The sequence below is a fragment of the Erigeron canadensis genome, chromosome 1 (assembly GCF_010389155.1).
Source record: "Erigeron canadensis isolate Cc75 chromosome 1, C_canadensis_v1, whole genome shotgun sequence".
In the NCBI taxonomy this organism is placed as follows: domain Eukaryota; kingdom Viridiplantae; phylum Streptophyta; class Magnoliopsida; order Asterales; family Asteraceae; genus Erigeron; species Erigeron canadensis.
In genome coordinates this window covers 45480024-45492136 of record NC_057761.1, presented here as the reverse complement: position 1 = coordinate 45492136, position 12113 = coordinate 45480024, and the positions used below count along the sequence as shown (strand labels likewise).

Here is a 12113-nt window from a genome sequence, read left to right as displayed (position 1 = left end):
TTTAAATTTTTTGAAATAATATAATATGTTATATATAACCCTCTAACTTTTGACATATATAAATAGTCTTTTCAAATTTCTAAAGGGTGTTTGGTATTTCGTATATAAAATTGATTATGCGTTAAAACCTGTCCAACTTGCTTTTTTAAAACTATGTAAATAATCACTTATTTTAAACACATTTTTTCATTATTTTGATTATCTAAACGAAATAATAAGATAATTAATTCAAAATTCAGTCATAAACACCCTCTAATTAATGTTAAAAAAAACACCCTCTAAAGTCTAAACCATCCAAAAATTATTTACCAGATTTATATATAGTGTCATTAACCTAAATTTGAGTAGTTAAAGGTTTTCAGTTAACCACAAGCCAGAATAAAAGCATTCCTTCAAATTCAAAAACATATCAAACAAAATTATGTTGCTTCTGCTTCCCCTCCAAAATCAGAGCTCCTTTCGAAACTGATTTTTATCATTTTAGGGTTTTTCTTTCTTCAATAATCACCCCCTTTCGATATATACACACATTTCCCCCCAAATTCAATCCATTTTTTTTTTTATCAATAGACGTCAGTCAGAAACCCTAATTACTAGTTTGCAGGTTTGTTTTTATCTATTAATTACTATTACTATCAATATCTTTCTCAAACTGTTACTAAAATTAGGTTTCATATTCATATTTGTGATCAATTGGAATTGGAATTCAAAGAGATATGTGGGCTTATGATTTTAACAAGAACCAAGGTCCCGGTACTGCTTCCGGAAAGCCACAGCCTTTGTTCGGTTTGCACGCTTCGTCCCAACCACAGTCGTCCTGGTAGAATAGCCATCTAAAGATTATTCCTTTTGATTTAGTATCGTACTTTAGTAATTCATGTTAGTGTGATTATATTACTGCCCCGTAAAAGAGTAAGTAAGTTGCAAATACTGCATTCGGATGAATACTATTACTGTTTTCGTAAGAAACTTTTAAAAATGAGAACTAGCCAATCAGTCGGTTTAGTGATATGATATGATTAATTATAGTGTATCTAAGAAGTCACAAATGATATATACTTCATCATTGTATCGTCTAGGTTCAATGGTTCTTCCGTAAAGCATGAAGGTCATCAAAATCCTGTAGGAGCGCCCGTTTTTCCATCACATAATCGGGAAACTGATTTTCCTCCGATAAACCAAGTTCAGGATTTGAAAAGGACAAGATCGCCACCTATACTATCTACGTATAAAGATGCTCTGCAAAACTCAACAACTGCTGTAGGGAGGCAAGTTACTTTTTTTTTTTTTTTTTATAAAAGTATAACTAGTTAATATTCTTTTTGTTGTTTTTATGTTAGAAAGTTATCCAGCTGGTAAGGGTGCATTTAGTTACAGTAACTATTCTCTAATCTCTCATCTATTTTTAGAAAATTAGGGTGTTTTTTTTTTTGGTATCTCAGGCAATCTAATGAAAATTTTGAAAACATGTGCATTTATTTTAATTTTCCATGTTAGAGAAGGCAAGGAAGTTATGAACTGTAAAATTTAGTTATAAAATCCGTACATGTTTTTATGTTTTTCAAGGTTTTTAGATAACCTTTCAAGATAAGTGCCTCATTTTTCTCTAACTAATCAGTCCCTAGATTTTGGTTTATGCTTATTACATACTTGCAGCCACTCTGTTTCTCGGACAACTAAATCTTCTCCTTTAAATTAAATAAATAATCCAGGACAAGGTTTTGGTCTTTCGAGTGAAACTAAGAGGTAAGTTTAACGTCCAAGGTCGCTTATCTGCCGTCCATGCATATACCTGTACAAACTTTTTTACTAGCTTTATTTCAAAGAATTAGGTGTTATTGAATATATTTTGATCCATTGGTTACTTGGTGTAGATTTTCACAAACCGTGATGCTATTCATTAGGTGCATGATCCCATGTTCATTCTGTGAGATTTGAGGGTTTTTATTTTAAAATTTCTTTTATTGTTAATTGTATAATTTTTATCATAATGGTCTGGCGGCGTATTTTATCATTTTTTGGAAGTTTAAAAACCATCTGTTATTTCTAAAAGTTTTTGTGGGTAATTACTTTTGTTATTTTTATAATATGGGGATTCTCTGTCTTCTGTCATTCCATTTTGCCTTTGGCATTTCATATTCAATACTTTAGTTCGGATGATTATTCGGTTTTTGAACATTTTCCTTTTCTTATTTCTTTGTCCAGGCCTTCTTTTTCTCCTCCCAGGTTAAGTACAAGGCCCACTAGTCAAGGTGGTTCACAAAGTAATGCTTGGCATCGACCATCTACTGATCCTTTTAAAAGCAAAGCACCTGTAACCAATCCAAGTGATTTTCCAGTTCCAAAAAGGACTAGGCTGCCTTTCACATCATCAACTGATCCAGGGTTGCGTGGGAATGGAAGCTCTGTACTTGATAACACCGAAAGGTATGATGCTATTGACTAGAAGTTGGTCAGACAAACAGTTTTGGGTCAAAGTGGGTAGTTTGTTGGTACATTTTTGGTTGAAATTGAAATACTTTTCTAAATTATGTCAACTTCATGTTTTTTCTACATCAAAGGAACAATCTACTGAAAACTAATGAGACGCCAGAGATTGCAATACAGTAATACTCCTTGAAAACAGGAACCAAAAACCATAATGAGCACCCCACAATTCTTTAAGCTTTGATGTGTATTGAGTTATGTTGTTTATATACTTGCAGCCACTCTGTTGCCCAAAGAACCAAATATCCTCATTTTTCGCAAAGAAACAATCCTGGAGAAGGTTCTGGTCCTTCAAGAGAAACTAGAAGGTAGAGTTAACTTTCAAGCTCGATGATACTACGTCCCTGCATGCGCCTATGAACTTTTTCTTCTGGTATAAGTCTTATGTGTTGGCTGCTGGTGAATAGATATTGATACATTGCTGTTGACATTTTATTCCCATGATTTCATGCACTAGGTGCATAACCTTATGTTCACTCTGTGAAAGTTGAGGGGTTGCTCATTAACTCTAAATGTCGGACGGCGTATTTTATCATTTTTGGAAAGTTCAAAGGTCAACTGTTGTTTCTAAAAGTTCCAGGATTATTTAGTCTTTCTGTTCTAGAACCAGGAGATATTCTGCATTCCAGAAGGCTCAAGGGTGGTGTTGTTCTAACGAGTTACCAGGGTTTTTGCCTTTGGAATGTCATACTCGATATTGTAGTTTGGATGTTCTTTTAGTTTTTGAACACTTATTTTGCTCTTTTTGTGGGTGTATAGGCCTTCTGTATCATATGCCGATCTTGATGAACCCGAAGTACCTGCAACCAATCCAATCAATTTCCCTGTTCTAAAAGGGACCAGGTTACCTTTTACGACATCAACTGATCCAGGGTTGCAGGGAAATCACAGCTCTGTACTTGATGACACTGAAAGGTATGATGCTATCGACTCTTGGCGGATTATATTTTTGTAAAGTTCAAAGGCTATTTGTTGTTTCTAGAAGTTCCTGACATTATTTCGTAATAGAATCAGGGATATTGTCATTTCAGAAGGCTCTAGGGTATTGTTGCTCTACCAAGTTCCCAGGGTTTTGCCTTTGGCATGTCACCTTTGATATTGACATATTATAATTTGGTTCTTTTTGGTTTTGAGCATTTTTTTTTCTGTGTTTTTTTTTTGTCTAGGCCTTCTGTATCACCTCCGAGATCAAGTACAAGGCCCAATAGTCATACTGGTCCACAAAGCCATGTTTGGCATCCTCCATATGCCAAGTTTGATAGACCAAACGCACCTGTAAACAATCCAATCAATTCCTCCGTTCTAAAACGAAGTAGGTTACCTTTTACAACATCAACTGATCCAGGGATGCAGGGAAATGACAGCTCTTCTGTGCTAGATGACACTGAAAGGTATGCTATTGCCTGTAGGTGGTAAAATGGGTGGGCCAGGAAAATGGATTCAGGTTAATCGGTCAAAACGGATAGTGTGTGGGTACAGTTTTGGCTGGGTTGACCCGGAATACTTTGCCTAATTGTTATTACAAAACTTAAAATTTCAACAACAATCTACTTCACTTGTTAAACTGATTTAGAAGATGCATTACATATAGAGAAAAGCTACACTTACAAAAACATGTGTTAAAAATGATATTGACCAATCATATGAAGATAGATAATGAAGTTATTGTTATTGTAGCTTTCCTTTCAAAGATCTGCTATAAGAAATGTTTCACATGTTTCAGTTAAAGCTAATTCATTGATACTACCCCATTTGACGCTTAAGAGGTAAAATATCACCTGATGAAATAGGGAATCAACTACTAAACCCACCCATAGGCAGGAATGACAAATTTCTTATCTTGCGGATCTGAGTTTTAATTTCAAAATACCTATCGATAGACCAATTACATTCTTCATTTCCGTTCCTATTTTCTCTTTCCTAAATCCTCAACATAACAGGCTCTAAGTAAACGGTTAGAAATTGCCAACTCTATATCGACCTACTGAATTAACATATAAACACTCTACATGCATGTTTCATTCATTAAAAAAAAATAATTTCAATAATACTGCAGAGAATTGCAAGCCAAAGCAAAGAGAATGGCCCGCTTTAAAGATGAACTTAGCCAACCTGAACCAAGCGAGACTGGTAACAGAAACCAAAAATCACAACAGGTTGATCATTTAGGCACAGACAAAAGAAAGTTAATGGGGGAAGCTTCAGATATGACGGGTCATTTACGTAATAGCAACTTACAAAATGACGGTGAAGATCAAGATTCATCAAATGCTATAGTTGGATACTGTCCTGATATGTGTCCAGGTACATTGTTTTATAACAACATAATTTGAACTGCATGTATTTATAGGGAGCTACATATTTTTAATGACCTATTATTTATTTTTTTGGAATTATGGGAAGGAAGAACAAATATTAATGCATGGTGCAAGGGCTATTAGGCTTCATAGACTCATAGTTATCTATGCATTGGGGAAGCCATTTGATGGTTCAGTTTTTCATCTATAGGTTCTTAAAAGGGCACAAATGATTCTTTTTTAGTTTAGCTAAATTTTACCAAACAAATAGTTCAAGGTGATATTTTTCGGTATTTGTTTTGTCATCAAACGGATCACCTTTATGAGAAGGAACAAAATTTGGTATTCAAAGTCTGTTTGTTTTCTTAGTAAGTTCTTACCGATCCTTTTGTGGTACCCATATTACCATTTTCTTAGTAAGTTCTTAGTGATTTTATGGTACCCATTTTACCCTTGTGAAAAATTAGATCTTTTGTGGCTTGATGTTTCAGTCACTTGTTTATTCTTTTATCTTTTTTCTATAATAGGCCCGACAACAGTCCTTGCTGGACTCTGGAGTATTGCATGCTTAGTGTATATGCATTACAAATTTACAATAGAGGTGTCAATTTGACTGGTATTCAGATTACAGTTTATCTGTTATGGGTCAAGTGGCTTAGATTTAATAAGTAGCTTAGAAAGATCCAAACAAGTTGAAGTCACCGGAAGTTAATACTTAATTTTTAACACCTCTTAAATGAATTTATTAATTAAGCTGGATTCTTTATTATAATGTTACAGTTTTCTAATTTCATCTGATACATTAATCATTTGTAATTAATTCAAAACTTTTTAAAAAGCGTTATGGGCCTATGCAATCAGTTTCACCAGCACCAAAAATCAAATTCTTTGAGTCAAACACATGTTGACCCAATAACCAACCCGCACACCTATGTCATATCGTCATTTTTACTTTTTAACAATCTTGAACTAACTTTTTGTTGCTTGTAGAGCAAGAAAGAGCAGAGCGAGAGAGGAAAGGAGATCTTGATCAATATGAACGTCTGGATGGGGATAGGAACCAGACAACTGGATCCCTTGCAGTTAAGAAGGTAAGCGCCAGGTCTGTTTTAGATGACTTATGTTTTACTGTTCTATTGTTGAAAAGATTTAAGGATCAAGACATTTTCTGTACAATTTACAGTACACTAGGACAGCTGAGAGGGAAGCTGCACTGATACGCCCGATGGAAATCCTGCAGAAGACGATGGACTATCTTTTGAGCTTGCTGGACCAACCCTATGATGATAGATTTCTGGGTTTATACAACTTCTTGTGGGACAGGATGAGGGCTGTCAGGATGGACCTCAGGATGCAGCATATATTTAATCTAGGGGCTATTACTATGCTGGAGCAAATGGTTTGTTCTCATTTTAGAATCTACTGTTACTCCATTTGGACAATTCACCTTTATATAACATTAGAGGTGGTAAAATGGGCTGAGTTGAAGAATTGTGTAACAGCAAAATGTTAGCAGGGATCAAAAAGGGTCATTCTAGGCATGGGTCTAGATGAGTTGGTTCATGTTGGGTGACCAACAGGTCCCACATACACCTTTTTGTCTACATTCTAATTTTTTATTACAAACAACTATTGCTTTGGTTATGACTAAGAGGGTTGTATGACTATTTTGGTTATTACAATAATAATCTGATTAAGAAGGCTCCATGCATATAAAATTGACTTGGAGTGAATTTCATTCTGTTGGACTCATTTGACTTGTTCCCTCTTTAGTATTTGGATGTGACCCACTGGACTTGATTGGGATACAATGCAGTCCATTTTGGATTTGTTTACAAGTATCCAGCTCTTAATTGACATCTCAAACATCATTATGCTTGTTAATCGAAGATATACTTTGTATCTATTTCTAACAACTAATCTATATCTTGTATTATCTACTAGTTTCCAAAGTAATAATATTATAATGTCCTATTATAAATCGCTACATTGTGCAAGTTTGGTGGCATCATATTATGTTACAACCTACTCATTACTTTGTAGGATGCTTAAGCACTAAAGACCATAGTGTTATCAATGAAGATTCCAACATATTTACTTTTGGATGGGGGCAATCTGGGTTATGTTTATCTTTCTAAGTTGTACTTTTAACGTGTAGCTTCCTAACTCATTTAGTTGATTAGTTCAGAGGTTAGATTATTGTGGAAGTAATATAATTTCTGTAATCATCTTTAATACGCTAGAAGATATCTTTACTTGTCTCCCGACAATTATCTACTTGCTATGACTCATCACTCAATCCTCTTGACACACCCATATTGCCACCTCTACATATACTATTCAGTCCATCCTTCTACTCTATGATTTTGGTGAAAACGGTCTGAATTTTGATACTCCGATTCCTGTTTCTGAAGTGATCTATTAATCATTAACTTGTTGGTGTCAGATACGGCTTCATATTATAGCTATGCATGAATTATGCCAATATACGAAAGGAGAAGGTTTTTCAGAGGGATTCGATGCACATCTTAATATTGAACAGATGAACAAAACATCTGTTGAGTTGTTCCAGTTGTATGATGATCACAGAAAGAAGGGAATAAAGGTGCCTACAGAAAGAGAATTTAGAGGTTATTATGCCCTTCTCAAATTGGATAAACATCCAGGTTATAAAGTAAGTCACTTGTCAACATGATAGATGATACTACTAGATTTTTGTCCTTGGTCTTCTGACAAATGGATAATGATGGTAGGTTGAACCGTCAGAGCTCTCACTCGATCTTGCAAAGATGACACCGGGGATTCGACAAGCTGCAGAAGTGCTGTTTGCTCGTAATGTAGCTAGGTTGTATAGTCTCTTATGAAGTATATAATTTTCTAAGTAGTTACCACACGTCCACATCATGGGTGGGTTAGATAACAGGTCAAAGCAGGTTTGGCTTGTAACAGGTCAAAGCAGGCATGGGTTGTCACAGTCATTTTTAGAATGTATTGAGATGGACGGGCTGGGTTGTGTTGACCTGCAAAATCTTTTTTTTTTATTTCCTAAATTTTTTATATATTTAAAAATGTGATAAGTTACACTTACAAAAACATTACAATTACAATATATGAATCTAAATCTTTGGTTTAAAATATATTACGAGGTGTTATGCAATCAAAATAGACTTCTGACTTGATTCAATCTGTTTGACCCATGGGGACATTTACTTTTTAACTACCTTTATTGTTGGTCGCTTATATCTATACGAGATAACCGACAACCCAAATTGACTGATTCATTAGTAAATCGTTTAGTATTGTCAGCGATATTGTCATTAACTTTTTCTCATTTTGTTGTTCCAGAGCCTGCAGAACTAGTAATTTTATAGCTTTCTTTCGTTTAGTTAGAAAGGCTAGCTATCTTCAAGCATGCTTGATGCATGCTCACTTTGGCAAGGTCTAGTCTTTTGCTTTCTTATTAATTTTCTCGAGTATTATATTGTAGTGTGTAATATAATAGATTAATTTTACGATAATAATATTTTTTTTGTGGTAATACTTGCTTTTTTTGTTCGTGTAACTTTAGCGTGATTATCTGTATTTGACTTTGACACAGTTGAATTGTTTATATGAATTATTCTATATACTCAAGGCAAGGCTTATACATGTCATGACTCATTTGTGATTATCATCTTACCAGTTACGGACTCTGGCCCTTGCCTCTCTTCATAGTGGCCTGCAGACTAACCAAGGCATACCACTATCCCAGGTTGCCAAGTGGCTTGGAATGGAGGTAATGTGTCTAGGTTTTCTGATTTCTCTCTTGTTAGCAGTGGAAAAAATAGGTGGGCCAGTTGGGTTGGCGAATGGACCATGTTGACTAGCAACACTTTTTATTTGAAACTTTTTAGAAACAATTTTTTAAATAAATTGATTTGGGAGCTTTTGTGTATAAAAGTTACACTTGCATAAAGTTACACTTTTTACTCTCAACCCGCCTGGCTCTTTTCTTTTCCACCCAACTGTAATTTTTCTCGAAAAAAAGTTATATTTTATCTGTACTAGACTCGTTTATAAGTAAATGGATCGAAGTTGCCTCATCCATTCTAATTCTTTATAAAGGATGTTTGATTTTTTTACATTGTTTCTTTATTGCTGTATCTAGGACGAAAACTTGGAAGACCTTTTGGAATATCATGGATTCTCTATAAAGGATTTTGATGAGCCATATATGGTAAAGGAGCGACAGTTTCTGAATGGAGATAGTGAATATCCCTTGAAATGCTCAAAACTTGTTCATATGAAGAGATCAACAACTGTTGTTGAGGATGTTTTATCTTCTCCGATAACATCCTTCCCAGCTGAGGATCCAAAAGGGGTTCAATTCCGGATGCCTCCTATGCAAGAAGAGTCACCTGCTCTTCGTGAAAAGACTCCGGCTTTTGTCAAACCCATGGATAGCCACATGGCAGATGTTGGAGATGAAATTGTTAAAAACGAAACTAAAGTGCAATCAGTTTTTACTCCACCGGTAGTTGACTCATGGGATGAAGATCAGCGTCACATAGAAGTTGCAAGCCGTTCACCTCGGGACATCTTTAAAAATATCAATTCTTTTAAATCTCCAAAGGTTGTCACCGCGAGTGTTGTGAATCCTGGTTTTGATATGAAGTTTAGGAACTCTTTTGAGAAGCAGGACCAATCAAACATATCTGCAGCATCTCAAGTAGCTTCACCTAGAAAATTTACAGTAGAAACATTGCCAGATGTACAGATGGATTTTCCTGTTGAAGATTCACTGGTCCAGCCCGATTTTCTTGAGGATCTAGAACCTAAAGAACCTGAAAATGCGATTGAAGAAGTGCCAAATGAAATTGAACTCGATGCCTCTATAAATGAAGAAGTTGCTGAGGCAAAACTTAAGCTGATACTGAGGTGCCAGTTTGTTATATTGATCTAGGGGCACAAATGGGTGGCTTGGGTAACAGTCAAAAACTGGTGATACGGGTGAAAACAGGCTGGGTTGGCTTAATGCAAAACACTTATTGCCCAAAATTGTGGACTTTAATTATAAATAAGTAGGATTTCATTTATCTCAATGATAATGAAAATTCTTTGAATACAATGATTAAAGAAAGATTCTGCTTTAGTAATTAGTAATAATAATTAACATGGGACGCCTTTTAACCCACATTACCTGTTTTGTTCAAACTATATAATCATTTTATCTGCAGTTAGAGCGATCGACCATTATTAACTAACAAAGTCGACGTTGTGATCTCTATCAGCCTTAAATTTTTAGATGCGCTACATTTTGGTTGATCTTATATTTTCTTTATTTAGGCTTTGGAGACGACGCGCTTCCACAAAGAAGGATTTACGTATTAAAAAACTACTGGCAGCAAATGCTGCATTGAGCTCACTTTCGTTAGGATTGCCAATGTGGCACTATAAAGAGGTGTGTTTATGCTTCTTAGTTCATTCTCAGTACAGTGAGTTTCGAATAACAATTTTGCTTCATGGGGTATAATGCTTCTCATTTCATTTTTATTTTTCTATGAAGCTATCAAAAGTTCCTCTGGACTTCAATATTGACCGTGCAATGTGTGAAAGATACGAGAAACAAGAACAATTGTGGTCGACAGTTCATGTTTCCAATGTGGTAGCACCTATTCTTGGTCAACGTTACCAATATCCCAAATGTGTTTGCTGGAAGTTATTATTTTGGTCTCTCGACTTGGAAACCAGGGCCAAAGTTTCTGATTTGGATCTCGGCTCATGGCTTCGGTATAAGCTTATGCCCGAAAATATTGGTAATAGTGATGATATAGTAGCATCTTCGCAAAATCTGTCAATATGGAAGAAATTGGATTATGGAAAATCAGCCGGTGATTGGACTTACTATTTGTCAGTGGTACGCAACATAGAATTTGATAGTTTAGCTGAAGAAACAGTTTTGGGTACAAGTGCTGTCATGTTCTTAGCATCTGAAGGGATATCGTGGGAAGCCCAAAAGCTTCAGCTTTTTAACCTTGTATCATTGATACCTTGTGGGTCATGTTTGCCGCTTCTGATCTTAAGTGTCTCAGATCCCTCAACCATAGTTGAAAATTTGGGGCTCAATGAAGTTGATAAATCAAAGATCATCTGCTTTTCAGTTGTTTCGTTAGATGGTTTTTTCAGTGATGAATTTCTAAGAAAAGGGCTAGAGTGGCTGGCGAGTCACAGTCCAGTACAACCCGTTGTTCACTGTGTAAAAACACGTGAATTAGTTCTTAATCACCTACAATTTGTGCAGTTCGATGCTCATAACATAAGCCCAGAACAATGCATCGTGGTTATCAACGATGCTGTGGATGACTCAATCAAAGATATCGTTCAAGCTGCAAAGTCAAATCCTATTTGTTGGCCTTGTCCTGAGATCTCATTACTGAATGGGCCTGATTATCAAATTTTGGAATCTCATTTGCCTCGTTTAGGATGGAGTTCAGCTACAAGAATTGGGCCTTTAACACAAGCATTAAGAAATTGTAAATTACCCTCTATTCCAAATGACATATCTTGGTGTTGTAATCGTTCTCTGACGGGGATCAATATCAACAACCAGAAACAAGTACTCGAGCACTTCCTGGTCAGCTACTTGAGTCCTTTAATGGGATTGCCCTTGGCACAAAAAGAAACATCAGCTTTGATCCAAAGTTGTGTGGGACTCGAGCTACATGGTTCAATGTATTACCTAGCTCCAAAGTGGCTCATGATATTCCGGCGTGTGTTAAATTGGCAGTTAATCAGTTTATCTAATAGTGAGATTTCAACGGCGTATATCTTGGAACAAAAAGATATCCGGTCTCAATTTGCTTCGGAAAGTCTTGATACATCGTATCAGCTGATATCACCATCTCTGGATGAAATGATAGAAGTTAGCTGCTGCACGCCCATCATGCCTGATTTAGGACGGGAATCAACTTACAAGGAAATGAGTACAGCAGTAGTTTGTGATCGCTCTGAAGACGATGAAATGGTGGTTAGTAGAGATGATGAAGCAGAAGAGGAAATAAGGAAGATTTATGTGGAGAATGAGAGCAAGAAGGATAGGGAGAGTGAGAGGAGGTTAAGCAGATTGCTAGAGCAGTGTAAGATTGTACAGGATAGAATAGATACGAAGCTATCCGTGTACTTCTAATATAATGCAATTTAGTGAGTTGAATTTTGGTTATTTGCAACCGCAAATGTATTCTTTCTGTATCTAATTTGTTACATTAGATTTGTATATCTTATAATCGATGATCATTCAAGCATCGTTTCAGTTTGTTTTGTCTTGATGTAAAAGGTGGTTGTTAAAAGTTT

General features: G+C 35.7%; 1 protein-coding gene across 2 annotated transcripts; it reads left to right on the top strand.

The window, feature by feature from the left end:
• Nucleotides 1–373: 373 nt before the first annotated feature.
• Nucleotides 374–12075, top strand: LOC122610764 (SAC3 family protein B). 2 transcript variants are annotated; one of them, XM_043783725.1, is made up of 17 exons: nucleotides 374–604; nucleotides 713–820; nucleotides 1080–1268; nucleotides 2206–2427; nucleotides 2706–2795; nucleotides 3247–3402; nucleotides 3654–3878; nucleotides 4544–4791; nucleotides 5775–5875; nucleotides 5968–6183; nucleotides 7231–7458; nucleotides 7538–7629; nucleotides 8130–8223; nucleotides 8467–8559; nucleotides 8932–9701; nucleotides 10110–10224; nucleotides 10330–12075. In XM_043783725.1, exons 2-17 carry the CDS (start codon nucleotides 717–719, stop codon nucleotides 11947–11949), a joined length of 4563 nt encoding a protein of 1520 aa, XP_043639660.1. In that variant the 5' UTR covers nucleotides 374–604; nucleotides 713–716; the 3' UTR covers nucleotides 11950–12075. The 2 variants fall into 2 exon arrangements, with proteins under 2 accessions (XP_043639660.1, XP_043639664.1); XM_043783729.1 differs by lacking the exon at nucleotides 3654–3878.
• The last annotated feature ends 38 nt before the right edge of the window (nucleotides 12076–12113 follow it).

Bases quoted from the DNA above. Each gene is read 5' to 3' on its own strand.
- LOC122610764 (XM_043783725.1), top strand. From the start codon at position 717: ATGTGGGCTTATGATTTTAACAAGAACCAAGGTCCCGGTACTGCTTCC. The intron at 3,403-3,653 runs GTATGATGCTAT...TTTTTTGTCTAG, and splicing joins GTACTTGATGACACTGAAAG to GCCTTCTGTATCACCTCCGA. The intron at 8,560-8,931 runs GTAATGTGTCTA...TGCTGTATCTAG, and splicing joins CCAAGTGGCTTGGAATGGAG to GACGAAAACTTGGAAGACCT.